Here is a 23091-nt window from a genome sequence, read left to right on the forward strand (position 1 = left end):
TATCACCACTGCTTTTCCAGCACAGACTTCAGGAACAACAACAAAAAGATACACACACATACAGAGGAAGAGAGGGAGAGAAGGCAAGCCCCCACGCAATCATAATGTCATTACCTTAGGTCTGCATTTTGGATACTCATGGTCACCCGGGAGCACCTTGAAAGAAATTGGTACCCGATCAGCTCTCCGATTGGCACAGAAAGTGTCCCAGACAGCTCGGTGGACAGCATTATAAACTACATCCAGGCCCGTAAGGGTAACAAAAGCCATAGGCCGACAACATAATTCCACGGGGAAGTCCCACTGTGTGGGGCTCATGTTCAAGGCGTCACAAAAAATCTGAAATACAAATGTAAATACATTCAAAATGTTTTAAAAGCCCACGTCCATATCTAATATATGAGCCTCCATCATATATTAGAAAAGGCCAAAGGCTGAGTCTTTTCGAGTGTCTGCAAACTGTCGAGCAAATACAAAATAGGACAACAAAAGAGAAAACTTCAATTCCTGAATAACTAGTGGTATTATATTTTTTATAAAATCTTTCCTATTACAAAGGCTGTAGTCAACTTCATGACAAATCAGTGTTTTCAGCAACATCTCAAAATACACACAGAACTTTGGGATGAGCAGGCCAAGAAAGCAGGAAGGTGACCGAATTAAAATCAGTCTCATGAACCATTTCTGACAGGAAGAAAAATAACTGCTGACTTACGTATATAACAAATACAACTCTCTCTAACCTCTGTAACTGCTAACATCTAATTTCTGAATTCCTGGGAAAGTATTAAAATAATATGCCAGTTATCTAAATAGCTACGCTTCCACACGTCTTCACAATTAATATGTGTTATTTATAGGAATACCTAGAAGGAAAAAAACGAGTGAAAACCTCTAGGACACGTTTCTACTGCGTCCTGCAGCTGAGAATCAGTCTATAAATCCTACCATGCACTAACTTTAGAAAAGCAATTATACAGGGGCTCCTGGGTGGCTCAGTGGGTTAAGCAGCCAACTCCTGATTTCAGCTCAGGTCATGATCCCAGGGTTGTGGGATTGAGCCCCATGTAGGGCTCTGAGCTGAGAACAAAGCCTGCTTAAGATTCCTTGTCTCTCTCTGTCTCTCTCCCTTTGTCCCTCTTCTCTGCTCATGCATGCTCTCTCTAAAATGAAAAATTTAGGCCCTCCTGGGTGGATTGGTGGGTTAAATGACCAACTTTGGCTCAACTCATGTTCTCACGGTTCATGAGTTCAAGCCCCACATCAGGCTCTGTGCTGACAGCTCAGAGCCTGGAGCCTGCTTCAGAGTCTGTGTCTCCCTCTCTCTCTGCCCCTCCCCCACTCACACTCACTGTCTCTCAAAAATAAATAAAACATTAAAAAAAACTTTTTTAAATGAAAAATTTTTTAATCGAGGGAAAAAAAGAAAACCAATTATATAAAAATATGTTTACTCCAAACAAAATTGCTATATTTTAAAGATAATTTCTCATTTCCAAATGAGAAATTTCTCATTTAAGAGGTGCTCTTCACCTGTATGACATACAGAACTCAACCACAATTTTTGTGGAAAGTGAAAAGCACTATGCCACCACTTGAAACCAAATAATTTTAACTGAAAGGTTAATTTAAAAATAAATCATTAGGCTTCTCACATTTAAGTATTGAAGTAAGAAGGGGTATAGAATAAATGATTTGGAAAGCTTACCAAAACTGATAAATGTCTGCAAGAGAAAGAAGTTTTAGAATTATTTAAGCAGACACTTTCCAGATAGGATTAAGTGATGAGGGCAGAGTTCAGAGAAAGAAAAACTCTAGTTCTAGGGAATTTGAAGGTGAAAATTAAAGAGATGGTCAAAACAGTATATGGAGGCCTCTGCTTTACACCAATCTAGATTAGAACCCTAACCATTTCCTTTAACATCCCCAGAGGCTCAAGAGAATTGGCCATGGTCTTTGAATATAGAGCAAAATTAAGAGGAGCTAGAAATGAGTTATTTAAGCTCTAAAACAGTGTTGTCCAAGAGAAATAGAATATGAGCCACATAAACAATTTTACATTTTCTGCTCACACTAAAAAATAGAAACAGGTGGAATTAATTTTAATAATATCCTACTTAACCAGTATGTCCAAAATATTATCACTTCAACATGAAAATGAGTTGTTACTAAGATATTTCACTTTTTTCCCCCTTTGGTACCAAGTCTTCATTATCTGATGTGTATTGTACACTCACAGTACACCTCAATTCAGGCTAGCCTATTTCAAATGCTCAAAGACCACATTTGGCTACTGCCTATCATAATGGAGAGCCCAGCTTAAGTTGTTATAATTCTGTACCGCAAAACCACCGTATAGAAACTGTATCAGAATTTCTTGCCACCTACTACCTTAAAAGCGTTTGGGACTGAGATGGTACTGCTTATTCTACAGCAAAGGGATGGGATTGAGAAGAACACCAGCAAAGGACAGGTGCAGAGGTTGTCTGGATCTCAGTGACAGCTTGTGGATATTTCCAGATCTCCCGGAAGAAGCCAATGAAGCAACTAACAAACTATGATATGGAAGGAGGTGCAAAAGTCATATCGTGAACACTCTGGATGGGAGATCATGTAATAATGCAAGGGGAAATAAATCTGGAAGCTGGCGTGGAAAAACATAAGGATGATCCTTGAAAAAGATGATATACTGCAAGAAAGGCGACCTCAGCAAAGTGGGGGGTTTAAAACAAAACAACGTAGTCACTTTTTTATTTTTAATTTACGGGGAGGTTCGGGGTGTAGTGCACAAGCTTTGTAAGGATGAGAATCGGAGAAGTCCAATTGCAAAACGATCTTAAGAGGAATGACAATTGGGGGCCGGGATGGGGAGGGGTGTGGTAAGCAGATGCTGAGAACGTGAAGGGACAACCCGACTCAGGAAGACCCCCTCCCCAAACTTTCGGCATTCAGCTCCAGCGGATCCACGGGGATAGGCGGAGAAATAACGCTGCAGCCCTCAAGGCAGACGCTTGCTTCCCCGTCTCCTCCCCCTCCCTTTAAACCTAGAGGCCTTAGAAACAGGTGTGTCTTATCTTTAGGGGCTAGAAGGGAAACGCCAGGATTGCACCCGAAGACGCCGAAGGAAAACGCAGCCCCCCAAGTAGCACTGTCGGGAGCCAGCTCTCTTCCCTCGGCGGTCTCGCCTGGCCCCGCAGGTCTCCGGGGCCGGACTCACCCAGGCCGCACGCCCCGGGCCCGCTGCAGCTGTGGCCGGTCGCCGCCGGCCGGGGCTCGACGAGGGAAAGCAGGCAGGATGTCACAGAACGCCGGGGCCCGTCCCTACAGCCACCGCCACGGCCCCGGAGCTCGTCCCCGCGAGCGAGACTTCCCGGTACCGCCCGCGCAGGCACAGGAAGCACTTTCTGGACCTGAGTGACAGCGCCGGATGCCAACCGCTGTCCGGAGACTTCACGCGGCTCCACAAGACGCAGGAAGACGCTCCCTTTTCTACAGGAGGAGGAAATAGGGGCGGGGAGAGAAGGAGCCAATAGGAGAAGCGAGAAGGAGGAGGAGGCGGGGCTTCTGCCACCGCGGCCCTGCAGCTTCGCCCCAGTCTCCAGGGCGCCCCACCCTCGGCGGCCTCCGGCTCCCCGCCCACAGACCCCCCACTGGCGGCATCGCTCTGCCCTGAGGCTCGGGGCGAGCGTGACTCCTGTCCGCAGTGCTAGGGGTGTGCGTCCCGCAGCCCGGGGCGCGGCACGGGGGGGACGCCCGGGGCTGGGGGCCGCTGCTCTTGCTTTCTCGGCGTCGCGCACGTCCTCCCGAGAGGCGTCCCGTGATCGGCGCGATGAGTGCCAACGAGGACCAGGAGGTGAGTCCCCCTGGCCGGACGCCCCTTTCCCCGCGCTGGCGCGGTGCCTCGGCTCCCGGAGAGGGCGGCTGACCCGAGGAGGCCCGGCTGCCGCCCGGCGCCGGAACGAGCGCCCCCGCACCTGCGTCCGCGCCTCTGCAGCGCCCAGAGCCTGGCTGAGGCGCCCCCAAGTTTACCGGTGTCCTGCCGGCGGGGGGGATGGGGGTGCAGGAGAGCGGGAAGGGAAAAAGGTCTTCCTTTGCGTCCGCTCCCCCCCATCTCAGTGTTCAGTTTTGCAAGCCCAGGGGTGGCCCCACGCCCCAAGGGTGAGTGTCCTTGTTAGGCGAGCCAGTGCTCTCTCCTGTCCTTAAACCCTTCTTGTTTTAGCGCGTGTGTACTGAGTTATGCCGTTTGGAACCCGATCACTTTTCAATTTTAAAACCTATTGGCCAATAGGGAGAGGCTTCACTGAGTTCGTTAATTTCTGGTGGAGGAAAATAATGACACTGGTGTCTCTGGTTTCTGGCCTCATTGTTCGGTGGCTTCATTTATCCATCTGGTGGTTGTCCAGGGGAAACGAAGTCTATTTTGAACATACACGTGCCACCTGAATCGTATGGTTTTTTGTGCTCGGATATTTTCTCGTGAAATGCCACGTTGACGTTGAATCCTATGATCAGGGAGTGACAGAGGTCATCTCTAGGGGAGCCTTCCCTAGTGGTGTCGTGTGTACAGATGAGGAAGAGTTTGCGGGGGTAGCGTGAACGCCCCAGGGCTGCACAGTGAGCTCGTGGGATGGACTCAGGACTGGAATGCGAGCCTCCTAGAAAAGTAGTTCACTCTTCATTTAGAATATATTTCTGGAGGGGCCCCTGGGTGGCTCAGTTGGTGAAGAGTCCGGCTTTGGCTCAGGTCATGTTCTCACTGTTGGTGGGCTCTGTGCTGACAGCTCAGAGCCTGGAGCTGCTTCGGATTCTGTGTCTCCCTCTCTCTCTGCCCCTCCCCTGCTCATGCTCTTTCTCCCTCTCTCTCTCTCTCAAAAATAAATAAACGTTTAAAAAAAATTTAAAAAGGATATATTTCTTGAAAGGTAGCCCTTTTCTATAATAGATGTGGTAGCATCTCCGGACTGGAAGTTACCTATAAAGAACCCAAATGTCCCTTCTAATTGATATCTGAATCCCTTCTAAATTGTCCTTGCCAGGTGAATTTCTAAGTCAAGGCATGAACAAGTTGCTACTGCTAAGCATGGAGTGTACAACGTAACACTCGCCCATGGAGGAGTATGGCCGGTGCCTTAGAACCATCCGGGTGTTTGTTAGAGAAGCAGATGCCTATACCCTGCCTGTGATTTACCGACTTGGAATTCCTGTGGAGCCCAGAGATCTCCATCTTAATAATATAATTCCATTCGTCTTCCACGTGACTGATTTTTCACATCTTTGAAGGCAGTTTTCTGCACAGCTTTTCCAATGTCCTGTTCTCATACACAATGATTCCTTTTAGCTTTTCTCCATATGTCCATTCTTTTTGTTCTTTCACTCTCCTGGAATCGTGTGCCTGTGGACAGATTATGTTTACTTATGTCCGTTTTCCTACTGTCTGTTGCTGTCAATTATAACCCTTTAAGGGCCGTGTACAAAGCAATTAGCCTTTCATCCTCTACTAGTTTGGGTATCAGATAAATTCTTCCACCCACCCTGTAAAATTTCATCTTGTTAGCAGATGGTTTTCCAAGGATATTCTGAATTCTTCTGCCACCAGCACGATTCACTATCCCATCAAATTGTCATTCATAAATTTGCTAAGCCTGCCTTCAATCTTTGTCCCTGTCCTACTCCTTAGTTAAAATAAGGGAAAGGATTAAATATGGGAAATATAGTTAAATATGGGAAAGGAGGAGTAGTATTAGATCTCGAGTAAGGTTGTTCTTTCTAGTCTAATCTCAGTTCTTGAATCCAGTTTGAACTCCTATATTTATTTGTTTTCCTGGGAAGATAGCAAGAGAAATCTGTGCTGCTCTTGCCAAAACTCAGGTAGACTGTTCTGAGCCCTTCCCTGATGTGCCCGTCAAGTCACCCTCTCTAGGAAAGGGTGCTTACGTTTATCTTGTGTTTTGTACGCTTGCCAAGGCTCAGAGACTTTTACTCTTTATTCCCTGGGACCTCAGGAGCTGTTTCTTTAACAATCTGCTCTAGAATTTTGTCCATTTTCCTTTGTAGAATTCACGACATGCATCTTTTAGGAAACTAAAATACATACCCAAGTGCTGTCTCCCCTTGCTTCTCTTCTCGGTTCATCAGACATCACAACAGTGATGGAGTCTTCTCATCTGTCACCCCACAGTGTTCTAAGAAATGTTCCCAGGCAAGGATTATTAGTGACATTTTCTCTTGCAGGCCCTTTCGCATCTTGGGTAGATCCTTGTCAACTTGTTTCTAACCATCTTTTTTTTTCTTTTTTTTTAAGTTGTTTCTCTTGTCCATAATGTTTTTTGAAGTTTGGTATCATTCTGTGGGAAGGATTAAAGTAACTATTAGTATTAATATTGTGTTGCTGTATTGCATGTATATTGTATACACATGTTATAAACATGGAAGGCGACAAAAGGTAGCTGAGTTTTACATAGTTGAGTGGGCTTGAATCAGAAACTAAAGACCCTCTATTTCTAATCCCTTTATACCACTAAGCAAAACTCACTTGATTCATTTTTTTTTTTTTTTCCCAGATGGAGCTGGAAGCATTACGTTCTATTTATGAAGGAGATGAAAGCTTCCGGGAACTGAGTCCAGTTTCATTTCAGTACAGGGTAAGAGGCGGCATGGACAGGAGCCCTTGCTCCTGTTGGAGAAAAGATTGAAGCTAAGGGCACCTGGATGTCTCAGTCGGTTAAGCATCCAGCTTCAGCTCGGTCATGATCTTGCAGTTCGTGAGTTTGAGCTCTGCGTCGGGCTCTCTGCTGTCAGCTCAGAGCCTGTTTTAGATTCCGAGTCTCCCTGTCTCTCTGCCCTTCCCTGCTCACACTCTGTCTCTGAAGCTTGTTAAAAATGCTTTTTTTTTAAAAAATCCTTTTGTATTTTGAATTCAGTGGCTTAAATTTATTACATCTTTGGATTTTCAAAGCATTTGAATGAAGGCTCCTCACCATGGTATCAGTTATTTTTAACTTTTGAAAACAATTCAGAAACTTTTTTAAATTAAAAAAAAATTTTTTTAAGTTTATATATTTATTATGAGGGAGAGAAAACAGGTGGGGAAGGGGCAGAGAGAGAGAGAGAGAGGGAGAGAGAGACCCCCAAGCAGGCCCCACAAGGGGCTCGAACCACCGAACCTGAGAGTAACACCTGAGCCGAAATCAAGAGTTGGACACTTAACCCACTGAGCTAACCAGGTGCCCCCAATTCAGAAACTTAAAAACCAAGATAAATTTGTTTTTATTGTGACAGAGTCATCAAATATTAGAAATGAAAGACACCTCAGATATTCTGTAATTTTGCCTTCTAATCTTAAAGATAACTTCTCTCAATCATAACTTCCTAAGCTCTCCCGGCTGATACTGATCAATACTAGATCTAAAATCCAAGTCTCTAATCCAAATCTAGAAGTATTTTTACTACCTTGATATAGTCAAGAAAAGTTGAAATTTTCCTAATTCCATATTATCAATATGTGTGAATATATTTTACATAATGTGTTATATCAATTTTTCTTTGAAAGGGAGTTTGCTTCTGTTTTCAACGTGAAACAATATCTTATCTTATTTTGTGAATAAATAACATAAAAACCACTTACCCAGGTGATTATAAGTAGTAGTAAGATGAGAAAGTTTTTTTGTAAAAGTTATGTTACCATCTAAAGTAAGTTACATGATAAGTACATAATTATAGATATCACAGGACATAAATTATTTATAATTACTTTAGATATTCTCCCCTCTGCTCCACTCCTCTTGATTCCCTTTTGAGCTCAATAATCCTTACACCACTCCATGGATAGGACAATGAAAAGACTTTTAATAACCAAGGTTATAATGTAGTTAAGTCCTAGACCCTTCTATTTGAATCCAGATGCCTCCCCAGACTTCCCCAATAATGGCCACTCTCCCCTTAGCAAATGGGACACTGATCCTTTCCTAAATGTCTTTCATAAATATCTGCATTAACACCAGCAGTTACTTGTTGAGCACAGCGTACGGCATGGAGTCGGACATGTGTGTCCCATAGGATGGATACCGTGATGTGACCACAGGATGAATTTAAAGGGAGTAAAAGGTGAGGTTCAGAAACCTTGTCTGTCTGGAGAGTCAGAGGACCAGGGCACAGTCCTGGCCGGTGCATAGGCAGATGCCTCGCTCAGATCCTGGCCATCCCACATGTCTTCATACTTTGTTCTGTCCCTTTTAAATGTTTGATCATGGTGCAGTTTGGTGAGTTACCTAAACGTCTGCCCCCCTTGAAGACTGGCACGGTCTTGTCTCTTTGTATCTAATGTACCCAGCACTGCCGGAGACCTGTGGCACCTTGTTTATATGCACCTTGAAGAAGGACTTAGTGCATAAAGAAATTTTTATCACTTTTTCATAATCTCTGCATTTGAAACACAAACCAATTATGTAATCAGTTTACATAGGTGAATATCAGCAGAACCCTAAGTTTATTTGACATAATTTCTAAGCCTCACTTTGTATTCGTGTATCTTGTGATTGAGGGTGAGGGGAAGGAATAAAAAATTAGTGGTCAGAGAGTAAAGGTGAATCAAATAACAGTTTGGGATGAAAATTTTTTTAATCTGTTGCTATTGTCTGAAAATAAAGATTTAAAAACCCAGCAAGTACACTAAAGATATTACAGTGGAAATTAGCATAACTTTGTACAGGGAGATGCTGATTTGTGAGTTATTCCGTAGTTTTATTAGAAAATCACCATTTGGGGGCACCAAGGTGGCGTAGTTGGTTGAGTGTCCAACTTTTGATTTCATCTCAGGTCATGATCCCAGGGTCATGGGATCGAGACCTGTGTGGGGCTCAGTGCTGAGCATGGAGCCTGCTTCGGATTCTCTCTCTCTTCCTCTTTCCCTCTCCCCCACTCATTCTCTCTCTCTCTCAAATAAATAAGTAAATTAATTTTTTAAAAATCACCATTCTGCAGCCACCAGTATAAGGATGGTTTCAGGTAAGGATCATTAATGGATGGTAAAACCTTTGGATGAAAAGATGTTGAGAAACGATATATTCACATGGTTTTGTAGTGTCACCCCACAGATTACTTTTTAATTACAAAATGGAAAAGATACCTTTACATTGAAGAGATTTGGAGAATTATCAAGTGATGGAGCGTAGTATCACCAATGATGATTCCAGAAAACCTTCTGTGCCTCCTTATCTGATGCTATGGGAATATACCACAGCACCTGTGTAGTATCCTTACCAAAATATTTAATCTGACTTGGAATACAGGAAATAATCAGTCCTGATTTGGAGACATTTTACAAGAAACCTGGCCTAGATTCTTTTCGTCATGAAAGATATTTAAAAGGCAGGCAGGATGGCTGGAGACTGTTCTAAATTAAAGCAGAATATGAAATTTGGCAGCCAAATGTAATCCATGATCTTTAGTAGATTACAGATTTGTGGGTCAAGGAGGTGGTTTATTAAAGGACACTTTAGATATGATTGGGGAACTTTTTAGATGGATTACGAATTAGGTAATATTACTGTATCGATGTTGAATTTCTTGGCTGTGATAATGGTAGTGTGGTCATAAAGGAAAATGTGCTTATTTTTAGGATACTCTACCCAATAAATATTTAAGGATGTTTTATCATGTCTTACTTTCAAATAGTTCAACAACAACAACAACAACAACAAAAAAAGAAAAACGAGTCACCCCCATTCGGGTAGGGGTTGATTCTGCAGTGGTAAGGAAGGAAGAGAAATGGATAAAAGCGGAAGTATTTGGTGAATGAGGTATATGTCAATGAGTGTTCATTGTTTTATTCTGGTTTCTCTGTGAGGTTAAAATTTTTCCAAATAAAAAGTGGGGGAGAGCAAAAAAAATAGAAAAGCCACCTTAAAATTATTCAGGTAAAGGGAGTCAAAAGTTATACACTTCCAGTTATTAAAAAAAAAAGTAAATAAAGGAGATGTAATGTATACCATGGTGACTCTGGTTAATGAGTATCATTTTGCATAGTTGAAGGTTGCTAAGAGAGTAGATCTTGAACGTTCTCACCCAGCCTGAGGCATCCCTAAACCTTACCTCTTTGCCTTTTTTTCTATAGGTGTTACACTTCATTTTCCAGTCTCTGGGAATTGTGCTAATGTGTGTCACTTTACTTGCTGTTAACACCTCTTATGATCCAGCAGTTAGAAAACTTAAGACAAAGATGAGGTGTTTCAAGTTGCTTTATTGTTTTTGTCCATTGTCTTCCTGTCCCCCACAGTCGATGTCTCTGTCTTCAAAAAGTTTTGATGAGACAAAAATTATATCAGACAGTCTTGGTACTGGAAAAAGCCGAAGGACTGGTGGGAGACGGGCCGTGAACATCAAAAGTCACTCTATTTATATGGCCCTCAACCCCTCCAAGTCTTAGCCCATACTCCTGAGCTTTTCAAAATACTACATTTCTGACCTGATCATGAGCATTGGCAATAATTCATCATTTTAAAAGTCGTAATATATATTCTGTCTTTGTATCACTTTCTACAAGCCTAAGATTTCCCTTTTCTTCAGATAGGTGAAAATGGCGATCCCAAAGCCTTCTTAATAGAGATTTCCTGGACAGAAACCTATCCCCAAACACCTCCAATTATATCTATGAACGCTTTTTTTAACAACACCATGTGAGTAGTGTTTTGTTTTCATTGTTTTTTTGTAACACTCCCCCTTACATAATTTTTCTTAGTGGTATATTTCTTGTGCGTTGTAGATCATCAGCCGTAAAGCAGAGCATATTAGCCAAGTTACAGGAAGCAGTGGAAGTTAATCTCGGGACGGCCATGACCTACACATTGTTTGAATATGCCAAGGACAATAAGGAGCAGTTCATGGAGAATCACCACCCAGTTAATTCTACGGTGAGCTTGTGATTAGTTTGGGCCAAGGTTTTTCTGTTGTTGTTGTTATTTTGGTTTCACTCTGCTACTAATTGATCTTTACTAGTTTTTTTTTTTTTAATTGGAAGGAAACTTTGTGTTACTTTTTTTTTTTTTTTTAATGTTTTATTTATTTTTGAGACCGAGACAGAGTGCAAGCTGGGGAGGCGCAGAAAGAAAAATGGAGACATAGAATCAGAAGCACACTCCAGGCTCTGAGCTGTCAGCACAGGGCCCAAAGCAGGACTCAAACTCACAAACTGTGAGTTCATGACCTGCACCAAAGTCTGTTGCTTAACCTACTGAGCCACACACGCGCCCCGATTTTGTGTTAGACTTAAAATGAGTTATATCTGAGTTAAATAAGAATAATGAATTTTAGATTTCTTGGTATCTATTTAACTTCAAAAATGAAATTATATCCTCCAGCTCTTACCCTTCATGCAAGACTAGAACACACATGAGCCTGCCCAGACACTGTTGGGGCACCTGGTGGCTCAGTCAGTTCAACATCTGGCTCTTTGGCTCAGGTCATGAACTCAAAGTTTGTGGGTTCGAGCCCCGCATCAAGCTCTGCCCTGACAAGTGCAGAATCTGCTTTAGATTCTGTCTTCTTCTCTCTCTGCCCCTCCTGCATTCTCTTGCACGCGTACTCTCTCTTAAAACTAAATAAATAAACTTAAAAGGAATGTTATTTTAAAAAATGAGATATTAGTGAACCGAGTATTTTTTAAAATTTATTGAATGTCTTTATAAGGCCTAGTTAGAGGATTTCTTAGGTAGTGCTAAGATATGTAGGAAATTACCTTTTTCATGAAGCACATTTAGTTGCAGATAGCCTTGCCACAGTTCACTTTGAAGTTGGGTGCAAGCTGAAATAGACCACGTTAAAAAGGAAAAATGTTATTTTATTTCTAAAAGTATTTCAGGAAATAATCATGTTTTATGATCTGCGTATTAGACCCCTTTGCACCAAGTCACGTGCTAAAAGACTTTGAGCGGTCAAGGTCGGTTGAGCTTTGTGAACCAAGCCGGAAGCTGTTTGACAGCAAAGGCTGCATCTTCTACTTGAGCACTTCTGGCTCCCACATCCCTGGCAGAACACGGAAGACCACGGAGGGCCGCCAGAGAGGCCACAGAGCGGGGCAGCGGAGCTCATGGCCTGTGGCCCGGAAAACTCTCCCTACACCGCTCGCTCTTAGACTTCTCTTGGGGGAGGGAAGGAGACAGACATCCTAATCTCACTAGGCTCTTTGTTCACTTATAAAGGTGGGGATTATAATGGCCTCTACCTCGTAAGGTGGCAGTAAGGACCAGAGGAGTGATACATGTACAACATTCACGGCAATGCTTGGCGCCTAGGAAGCATTTTAAATTTTGTGGATCACACTTTGACTGCATAAATCCAAATTAAAATATTTTTCTTTCTTCCTTCAGGGAATCAGGAATTTCTGGGTAGGCACATGTGATTTTCCTAAAGACCTATTTAAATTTCCAAATAAAGCAAATCAGCTGAATTGTGAAATTACCTTAGTACTTTAGAGCTTCAATGTCATCCTGGTGTCAGATCTTCTTTCTCGGGGACCTGGGTGTAATAATTGAACTGATATTATTGAAGTCCTTACATGTGAACTTTTAGAAGTCAATGTGCTATTGACACCTGACCTAATACATGAGTATTATAATATAGGATTCTTTTACTTCATAAATCTAAAAATTGTCAACTCCTTTGTGGATGTGGCCATATTTAGTGTAATTCAGTAAGTTTTAAGGCACTGGTATAAGAATTATTTTTTTTCTAGATACCCATAAGCAGTATCATCTCCGTTGAAACTCCTAATACAGCCCCATCAAGTAAGAAAAAAGACAAAAAAGAACAACTTTCAAAAGCTCAGAAACGTAAGCTGGCAGATAAAACAGGTTTGTGTTTGTTTTTTTTTTAAATAACACAGATAAATGAGTTGCTTTTTAACATGATATGAATGCTTAATCAGTATATTTAGATTTAGAAGAGAAGTTCTCTACTCTTCATTCTTAGAACATTTGGGTGAGACACTGTCTTGGGTCACAGATGTATTCTGAAAACATTTACCACTACTTCACCGTCATGTGAGGAGAAGGTAACTGAGCAGCAAAATAACGACAAATGAGCATTGAGACTGGGAAACAGCCAAATAGCGTACCAAAATGTGCTCAGCTTGTACCCTTCTCTGCATGTTGGGGTTTTCCTATTTGCTTATCTCTATGGGAGATACATGTATTCCTCAAATTATTTTGAATTCTAGCTTTTGCTTGAGATGAAGTCTGGTATACCATTCAATCTTCGCACAATAAATAGTTTAATGCTTTTGTCTGTACTTGATTTATTTATACAACTACAGTAAGATTTAAGAACAGAATTCCTGTGTCTCCTAAACCACAGTCATTTTGTATGCACCTTTAGAAGAGAGTTCTATTTTTTTTTTAATTTTTTTTAATGTTTTATTTATTTCTAGGAGAGAGAGAGAGAGAGACAGTGTGAGCAGGGGAGGGTCAGAGAGAGAGGGAGTCACAGACTCCGAAACAGGCTCCAGGCTCTGAGCTGGCAGTCAGCACAGAGCCCGACGCGGGGCTCGAACCCACAAACCACGAGATCATGACCTAAGCGAAAGTCGGACACTTAACCCACTAAGCCACCCAGGCGCCCCAAGAGAGTTCTAAATTCCAGTCCATACCACCAATAATATCTGAACTCTTTATTTAACCTGAAAGTTTGCAAGTTGATATTAGTCTGTAAACTTTTTTCAGTTAAGAATAATGAGGACATTACTGTGGGTGCATATAAACATTTATATACGTATATACAAGTCTGTACGTGTGTGTGTGTGAGTGATTGTTATAAGGTTATAAGTTGCCCTTCATTGAGAAGAACTGCCCCTTGTACTTTGGTGAGGAAGTTTAAACTAAGGCCCTTTCTTTTACAAAGTGATGGCAGTTTTTTGGTTGTTGATGCTTTATTTAACATCCTGCGTGACAGAATGAAAAGATCACAACCCTGTGTTGGCCCTCAAAATACATTCTTGAAGTTGTAATGGTTTGTGAGATTAAAAATCTGGGAATCCATTATACCTAATGTGAAAGCAGAATTAAAGCATGAACAACTGAAGCAATGAGTTGTTAGCCGTTGTAATCTGTTCCCTAGAAGTTTAGTTAATCTCTTTTTTAAGCTGTAGCATTTCTGCCAGTTCATTACCTACTGCTTTCATCCATAATGACCTATGATCATTCCTTTCATTATGACTTCCCTACCTCCATCTTTCTGATGATGTCCACCTAAAAGGCATTATCTTTCTGTAGTTATGGTATAGGAGTTTGTGACCTGGATTCTAAATAAAACTTGAATGGGACAGTCATGGCGCTGTGGGTATGTTTTAGTTACCCACATTGGTGCCCTGCCCCCAGGCCCCTCATAACCAGTAAACAGTGGGATGAGATTCCTATTGGCATGAAGGAGGAAAGAAGCATCAGCATCTAATTTTGAGCTCCACTGATACTGCTTCTATCCTATAAGAATTATGAGGTTACTGTCTGTTTCCCTTGTGTAAAATTAATGTCCTGGCTTTGAATGCAGACTTTGAAGACTCCATAAAATGAGATGTATATAGATACTTCAAGCATAAAGGAAATCAAGCCATTTTAAATTAAAACATTTTTATATTGTATTCATTAAACTATTCAAGTTTAAATATTCTATCGCAAGAATGAAATCACTTTGTAAGCTATAAATTCTTACATAAAGTCTGAACTTGTTTTCAAGCACTCCCAATAAATTAAAGTCCTGTCAGATAAAACAATGTTGGCCTAAATAATGCATGTTTTCTCAGACCACAAAGCTTAATGAATACGTTGACCGGGCCACCTTAGTCTTGAGGCCAGACATTTGTTTATAAGGTCTCTTGTCTTGAGCCTCGCATCCTAGTGTGAATCACTCCTGAAGCAGTAAAGTAACACATCTCCTTACTTAAATAAGCGGTGACCTTATCAAAAGCAAATAAAATTGTACAAGTGCATGAAACTAATAAATTGATTAGCTCCTCCTGGCATTTCCAACTCACTTCCATATTTTTTTCCCCTTAATATCAGGTTTTGTCTTTTTTTAAAAAAAAATGTTTATATTTGAGAGACAGAGAGAGACAGAGTGTGAGCCGGGGAGGGGCAGAGAGAGAGGGAGACAAGAATCCAAAGCAGTCTCCAGGCTCTGAGCTGTCAGCACAGAGCCTGATGTTGGGCTTGAACCTGTGAACTGTGAGAGCATGACCTGAGCTGAAATCTGGCGCTTAACCAACTGAGACACCCAGGTGCCCCTCAGGTTTTGTCTTGAATGGAAATAGGGTAAAAGTGAAAGGGGAGTACATCCGAAGTACTTTGCCAGTATCCCCAGGAGAGCTGTGCCTCCAATTCACAGTGATGATACACTAGCTAGCTTTCTAACTTAATAACGTGTGATTTAAATTTTTATTTGTTGCATGGGATAGTATGCAAAAGCTTATTTATTAGAATAGTAACTTAAAATTCACTGCTTGGTCTTGGAAGTAAAGTTCCTATTTTATCTTCTAGATCACAAAGGACAGCTTCCTCGAGGATGGAACTGGGTTGATGTGGTGAAGGTATATAACACGTATAATCTAAGCTTCAGACAGTTGTTACAATTATGCCATCCATTAATGAAACTCATATCTTACATTCTTTTCTCCCCCTCCACCTTCGAATCTTACTGGGATGGCTGTTTCCTTTTTTACTTCAGCACGTAAGTATTTTTGAAATATCCTTCACATTCTTTTCTTTCTTACACCTTCAGTTTTAGATTTTCTTTGGTTTTTAATGGAAAATGAGTAGAACTAAGTTGTAAGTACAATAGAGTATGACTGATTACATAAGTACATCTGAAGAATGAACGTGCCTCGCTGTGATTGAATTAGCGGGAGCAGGTACGTAAACTGAAGAAACGAGTCCTAGAAAGAAATACTTTGATTTCTTAATAAAATTAGTTTTTTGGGTTCTTTGGGTTTGTTTTTTTGTAGGGGGATGGGGGCGGACCGTAGATGGAGTTTCCCCATCATCGTCAAGAAGAACTTTCTGTTTTTCTTGTTTAAAATCGTTCGCTTTTCACCGTGAAGTTTTTTGGCAACTTATCTCAAATTTGTTTTGTGAGTTATTCATAGTTTCAAATAAGTGGTACTAAACACAGTAAGTTAATCCCCTTTATAGGACTTCATGAAATGAGTTTTGCATGCCAGTTAGTGCCACTGCTGCCATGAGAAGTAATTAATATGATATAAGGGAAGTTGAAGATTAGGATTTTAGTGAGGGCCTACAAATACACATAATTTATAAGCAGCATATTCTTGAAGTTGATGTGAAAAATCAGCTCTCTGGGCCCTGGGATACCTTTTCTATAAGAACTGTTGAAAATAATCTTTGTGCTTCTAGAATCTAGTACAAAAATAGTCCCTGGGAGTAGGGAACCATGAGCTGCAATTGGAAGAGAGAAGCGGTATGTCTTGTCCCTTTTCTGGGCAAGTGGCTCACTGTACACAAGACATCTGTGTGGGAACAGCTTCTCCAGCCTTCTCTCACTTGCCCAGGCCCTTCCACTGATGCCTGCTGGGTCCTGCCCACCGATGCCTGCTGGGTCCTGCTTGTTGACCTAGGTGTACTTGTAGGTACCTCACCAGCTCGGTCGTTTCCCTCCGCAGATGCTTCATGCCTCAGAATGAGCTGTTTCCTAACTCAGAACGGGAGTGCCTCTTCTTAGGCGGCACATCTCCCTGGAAATTGGGAAGAGAAAATTGTCCAGTTAATCTGAAGGTGATAGTACTCCTCCTTCCCTAGCTCCAGAAATGTCGGTGTTTGTTTTTCAGAGAGTCCTTATTAATACAAAATAGAATTTCAGGAAATATAAAAGAAATGAAGATTTAGATAATCGAGTCATTTTGGGAGACAGGCGAAGTTATTTTCAGAGGGAGGTTCCCACCCAGGCGTGGTTAGGACTCAGAAGCCCTTAGCCCAAGTGTTGGAAAATCGTTGTTGCCAAGTGTGATCTTTGGACCCTGGGAGGTCCTGGAGGCCCCCGGGGGGGCTGCAGGGTCAAAACTGCTTATATCTAACATTACAGTGTTGTTTGCCCTTCCTCCGCATTCTCTCACAAGTGGACTGTGGTGTTGAGCAGAGGTTGAGCGAAGTGTGATGATGCCACCACTAATACTCGATTAGAACACTGATAGAATGTGCGCTTCTAGAGTCTTGTGTTTTCCAGAATTTTCTAAGGTAGTGAGTAGGTGTCAAATCTAAATATGCGTGCATTTTTACATTAAGTCAGTCAGTTCTTAACACTTGTACGGCGTTCTTGCCAGCCGGATCCTATTGCGCCTGCCACACCGTAGCAGCAGATTCGTGAGAACCCGGCTGCTTCTGTTGAGCTCAATAATAAAGAAATACACAAAAGTGTAAAACAACACTCTTCTTCACATTAAGTGTTATTAGTTTGATTTAGAAAACGCAGGTTTTCATTTAAGAAATGTTACTCAGTTTTCCTGTAATGGGTTTATTGTTATTTTTTACATGAATTAAATTTCTCAGGTTTAGATTCAAATGAGGTAGGTGTAACCTACATTAAAAACAAGCTCTTTAAGATCCTCAAAGTGGGAAGAGGATCTGGGACCCCAGTGTTGGAGAACTTCTACCCTTGGCAGTTTCTGCCTTTCACAGCCTCTCATATTCTCTGGGCTTCTCGGCTTTGGGTTCAATGGGGATTTCTTGGTGGCTGGGTCTTTATTCTGGTTAGAATTGTCTGTGTTCTTTGGGAACACCCCAGTTGCTAATTTCCTTAGACTGCTATCAGAAAAGACTTGCAATTTAAGATTTTTATCACATTTTTAGAACTGTATTTAATTTCTGTGGGGGTCTTTTGCCACAATTTCAATTTTTTTAAGTTTATTATTTGTGATGGAAAACAAAAATAGAATATCATTTGTTTTGTAAACGGCAGCTTTTCAGGTCCAACTTATTTATTGAAAAACTTTGAAGGATTTTTCCCCCCTTCACCTGTTGAGGTTATATTTTTAATGAATCCCGTTTGAAGTAGCTGAGCCTTAAGATGAAAACTCATTAAATATGGTGAAAGCTGTAGATGGTGTGAATTACATGAATCTTGCTGTGTGGTGTTCTATCAACCATAAATATTTATTTCTGATGTTAAGTGGAAGTAATGAACTCAAATAACATGAAAGCCTCACCTTGTTGACTATGTCTTTTATCTTTTTTTATAGTTAAGCAAAACTGGCTCTAAAGATGATGAATAGTGCTTGGAATTGGGAGACGAGGGAAGAGCATCCTTTAAAAAGTAAACTGAGTTCAAAATCCTCCATTACCCTTTTCTGGTGTTGAGGTGGCTTTTTATAAAACAGAATTTTTTGTATGTTTCTTATGTGAAAAAAAATGTTTTAACCTGAAAGTTCATGAAGAGATCTGGTTGTATTAAATTATTTTCACAAACTTGCCTTAATAAAAGGTGAAATGTTACTGTTTAGTATACTTTATGAAGATGCTTGGGTTTCGTAAATGGGCAAAATGGGAAATGACAAGTAATCAATGTGAATTTATATGGTCTTATTCTAGTGGAAGTGATATTTTTTAAAGGAGTAGGAAGGCCCTTTGAAACTCTCACCCCAGTGGAGCAGAATTTTGAGTCACCAGTTTTTCTGCAGCGTGGTCCATATCAATAGACTTCTCGTCTTAATAAAGTCTTTATCTCTTCTTTCCATTCATTACTGAAGCACAAATTGCTTCAGGGAAATTTAAATACTAGTATTTGAACTTTATACATAATATTCTTTGTAGTTTCTTCTTATTTTTCAAAGGTAAACTGCTTCCTTTTAGGAAATGAGTATCTGTTTTCTACTTTTCTCTTGGTTTGGGTCATGATGTTTGACCATGAGAGTTTTCGGTGGTGAGTGAAATAGGAAAATATAAAAATAAATCTGCCAAATACATTCGAAAGCATTTGACTAAAAGTGCTGGTTCCCATTTAAGACATTTCTCTTTGCTGCATATACCAAGATGGGAGTAAAAGATGCCTTAATATTTAATTTTTGTATTGTTGTAGACAGTGGTTTTAATAAATTCCTATTTATCTGCGACTGCGTGTTTTTAGTTGTCCGGTAACTGAGGTCTTCGAAGTGGCTTAATATAAAACCACATTTCAAGTCTTGTTTCTTTTCAAGTATCTACTTGTATTTCTCAGCCTCACCATCTTCATCATAAGAGACATAGAAGGTTTTCAAATGCTGAATCATACTACACGCTCGATTATTTTTAAAATCACCAAACTAGTAGGGAAGCTATCAGTGTAGCAGAAGCAGGAAGTTACTGATGTGTATGTGCGATTTCTAGTGACCACATTTGCTCCCCGGCTTTAAAACCCTAAGAACTGCTGCTGTAGTGTCTGCAACGGTAGACTGTTGCTTCCTCAAGTTATACCTGTGCAGCTTGCGTCTGAGTTTTTAAATAATAATTAACTTGTAAAGACGTGTCCTTGGCATAAGAGCAATTTGAGTTGTGTCCCTGGATTTCCCCGGGTTAACATTAGGCTCTGTTCAGCCATCGCAACTACAAAGTAAATTCTGTGCAGTCATAGTGAAGAAGTGTAATCTGATTTTCAAAAGCTGAATCACATCTTCTATCCTGAAGTAATATAATAGAAACAGCAAAGTTCAAGACCACTGGAACGTGCCAGCTTTGGTTTTCGGGCTTGTGTGCATGGTTTTGGTGATGTTGATTCATTTGCCTGTTTTTAAAGAAGCTGAAACAGCTACATCTGCCAGTGGGACGGACTGTGTTTTGCTCCGAAGATTGACTTCGTTCAGGCTCATGTTGCGGCTCCCAGATGACAAAGAATAATGCTAGTTAAATGCCAATGAACTATTTTTACTCTTTTTATATGAACTGTACAAATTTGGGGGGTGATGGCGGCAGTGGTGCCTCTTACTACCTTCTGTGAAGCACTTGAACTTTCTCATCTGTATTGCCATCATCTGTTTAACACCCCCCAGTATATTTTCTCAAAGTCTGTTTACCTAAAATTGTATGGAATGACATGATTGATAAGCAATAAAACCTGAATTGCACACTCATTTTTTTTGTGTGTTTTATTTCAAATCAAAGGAGAAAGAACTGTTGATTTTACGTATTTGCACAGACTTAGGGTATAAACCAGATACTGTTTACAATGTTGGATTAAGAAAAGATTTTAATATATGTGCTGCTGAAGCGAGCACAAGAAAAACTGATGTGATGGGCTGACAAGAAGGTAAGGAATACCCAGAGCCCAATAAATGAAGATTGGAAACTTGAGGTTAAGAACAGCTTTAGTTTTTACAGGGTCAGGGGGCCTAGAAGATACATGATGTCTGGGGTCAACCCAGGGTAAGATGAGTCTGTCTGTCTATTTGTCTGTCTGTCTCTCTCTAATCCAGGGTAAGATGGGTCTGTCTATCTGTCTGTCTCTCTCTCTCTCTCTCACACACACACACACACAGGCACAGCATGCCTGAGGCTGGGACCCATCCCCCCAGGGGGGACCCTGAGGGAAAATTCCAGTCTTGAACTTCGGTCCTAGGTGGAAGGTTAAAATATAAACATACATGAACTCTCCTGATGACTTACAAGTTACCTCACACTTGGATTTCAGCCCAAATTCTTACCCAGATGAGCAATCTAAAAAAACCACAACCCAGGATTTTAAAGTGGTACCAATTGGGGCGCCTGGCTGGCTCAGTCAGTTAAGCGTTCGACTTCAGCTCAGGTCATGATCTCATGGTTCATGGGTTCCAGCCCCATGTTGGGCTCTGTGCTGACAGCTCAGAGCCTGCAGCCTGCTTCAGATTCTGTGTCTCCCTCTCTCTCTGACCCTCCCTTGCTCACGCTGTCTCTCTCTCTCAGAAATAAATTTTTTAAAAAAATTTTAATAAAAAAAATAAAATCAAGATGACTGAGAAATCATGGAGTTTGTTATAAGAATGTCCATCTGCTAACAGAAAAGCTCAACTCCCACTACGCGCTGACAAATGCCATCTGTTTCTATATCTTTCTTTTGTAAGTCAGTGTTTTAAAATCCTTTATTAATTAACGAATCAATTTTTTTAATCAAACTCATACATATCCTTTGAGAAGTCAAATAGTTCCACGAGACTTTTAATGTAAAAGTTAATTCTCCCTGCCACACCCCTGCGACCCCAGTTCCCACCCCACCTAAGTAACTGCTTTGGATAATCTGTAACAAACTGGTTCGCAAGACCCTGGCCCATGGTATGCTGGTGTGGTCACCTCAGCTCCAAGACCATCCGCCATGTTCCTGCCTTTGGGCCTTTGCTCTGTCTGGTTCTTGGCTCTGCCTGGGACTCTTTCCCTCAAATAATCACATGGCTAACTCTTGCACCTTCAGATCTGTGCTCCAAGTCTCGGTTTGTTTTTGTTTCTTGTTTGTTTCGCTTTGAGTGAGGTAGAAAGCTTCCAAAAGGGGTTTTCCCCCTGAGCTTTATTGAGATATAATTGGCATTTAACATAGTGGAGGCTTTAAGTGTACGACATGATAACATAATACATTTACCTACTGCAAAATGATTACCACAATATGATCAGTTAGCACCTCCACCAACTCACATAATTATTTTTGTGTGTGAGGGGGAAACATTCAGGATCTACTCTCAGCAACTTCCAAGTATACGATACGGTACTGTTAACCATAGTCACCAGGCTGGACATTGGTCCCCAGAACCTGCTCACCTTCTAGCTGGAAGTTTGTGCCCTCTGACCAGCACCTCCCACCCCCACCCCACCCCCAGGAACCACCAGTTACTGGTAACCACCAGTCTACTTTCTGTTTCTGTGAGGTCGGCTCTTGTAGATGCCCCCTGCAAGTGAGATCATACAGTACTTGTTTTTCTCTGACTTCTCTCACTTCATGCAATGTCCTCTGTCCAGATCAATCCATGTTGTCGCAAATGGCAGGACTTCCTTTTTCGTGGCTAAATAGTATTCCACCGCAGCACAGAGGGTTTTGAGCAGAGGAGTGGAGTTGATCTGACTTAAATTTGAATGGTTCATTCTGGCTTCTGGGCTGAGAAAAGATGGAAGCCAGAAAGAACGCAGGGAGACCAGTTCAGAAACTGTGCAGAAATGCGGTGGAAAATGGTGAAGGTGTGAACTGGCCCAAAGTATGTGAGCAGTGGTCAGTTCCTGGATATATATATCGAAGGAACTGCTGCCAGGATTTGCTGATGGATTGGATGAGGGCTCTGGGAGACACAGACATGCAGAAATGAGCCCTTAAAGTTTTTGACCTGAGCAACTGCCTAAATAAATAAATAAATAAATAAATAAATAAATTGATAGAGATATTAATTCTTCTTAAATTATTCTATAAATTTCAGGTGATCTCGGTGATATTGCAACTGGATTTTTTTTCCAAGAAAGAAACAGGCATATTTTTTATTTTTTTGCAAATAGTTTATTGTCAAGTTGGTTTCCATATAACACCCAGTGCTCATCCCCACAAGTGCCCGCCTCCATGCCCATCTCCCCCCCTGCCCCCCCCACACCCATGAGTCCTCAGTTTGTTCTCAGCATTCAAGAGTCTCTCATGGTTTGCCTCTCTCCTTTTCCCCCACCATTTCCCCCCTTCTTCTCCCCCATGGTCTTCCGTTAAGTTCCTCCTAATCCTCCTATACGTGCAAACATACAATATTTGTCCTTTTCTGCCTGACTTATTTCGCTCAGCATAACACCCTCAAGGTCCATCCATGTTGCTACACATGGCCAGATTTCATTGTTTCTCATTGCCATGTAGTATTCCATTGTATAGATAAACCACATCTTCTTGATCCATTTGTCTGTTGACGGACACTTAGGCTCTTTCCATGTTTTGGCTATTGTTGAGAGTGCTGCTATGAACATTGGGGTACATGTGCTCCTATGCATCAGCATTTCTGTATCCCTTGGGTACATTCCTAGCAGTGCTATTGCTGGGTCCTAGGGGAGTTCTATTGTTAGTTTCCTGAGGAACCTCCACACTGCTTTCCAGAGGGGCTGTACCAGTTTACATTCCCACCAACAGTGTAGGAGGGTGCCC

The 23091-nt window shown here is 41.4% G+C and overlaps 2 protein-coding genes across 3 annotated transcripts in view; one reads left to right on the forward strand and one right to left on the reverse strand.

Annotated features, from left to right (window-relative positions):
* Positions 1-3427, reverse strand: part of TRAPPC11 (trafficking protein particle complex 11) — a 45008-nt gene extending 41581 nt beyond the window's left edge. Inside the window, exons 1-2 of the mRNA XM_039253846.1 lie at positions 3218-3427; positions 115-339 (exon numbers count right to left, since the gene is read on the reverse strand). Of these exons, the coding sequence (XP_039109777.1) occupies positions 115-318 (204 nt within the window). The 5' untranslated portion in view covers positions 319-339; positions 3218-3427. The remainder of the gene's footprint in view (positions 1-114; positions 340-3217) is intronic.
* A 133-nt stretch (positions 3428-3560) lies between these two features.
* RWDD4 (RWD domain containing 4) lies at positions 3561-20095 on the forward strand. 2 transcript variants are annotated; one of them, XM_039253853.1, is made up of 8 exons: positions 3561-3853; positions 6561-6641; positions 10564-10673; positions 10760-10907; positions 12728-12845; positions 15522-15571; positions 15709-15711; positions 18233-20095. In XM_039253853.1, the coding sequence occupies exons 1-8, from the start codon at positions 3830-3832 to the stop codon at positions 18263-18265; spliced, it is 567 nt and encodes a 188-aa protein (XP_039109784.1). In that variant the 5' UTR covers positions 3561-3829; the 3' UTR covers positions 18266-20095. The 2 variants fall into 2 exon arrangements, with proteins under 2 accessions (XP_039109784.1, XP_039109785.1); XM_039253854.1 differs by lacking the exon at positions 3561-3853 and having other exon boundaries at positions 6559-6641; positions 10568-10673.
* Positions 20096-23091: the final 2996 nt, after the last annotated feature.

The sequence above is a fragment of the Hyaena hyaena genome, unplaced genomic scaffold (genome assembly GCF_003009895.1).
Source record: "Hyaena hyaena isolate Hyena2069 unplaced genomic scaffold, ASM300989v1 scaffold_467, whole genome shotgun sequence".
Taxonomy (NCBI): Eukaryota; Metazoa; Chordata; class Mammalia; order Carnivora; family Hyaenidae; genus Hyaena; species Hyaena hyaena.

What these genes read in the sequence shown, in the direction of transcription:
- RWDD4 (XM_039253853.1), top strand. Translation starts at nt 3,830, where the DNA reads ATGAGTGCCAACGAGGACCAGGAG. An exon ending in CAGTTTCATTTCAGTACAGG is followed by an intron (nt 6,642 to 10,563) that starts GTAAGAGGCGGC and finishes CCTTTTCTTCAG; the next exon opens with ATAGGTGAAAATGGCGATCC. An exon ending in TAAGCTGGCAGATAAAACAG is followed by an intron (nt 12,846 to 15,521) that starts GTTTGTGTTTGT and finishes TTTATCTTCTAG; the next exon opens with ATCACAAAGGACAGCTTCCT.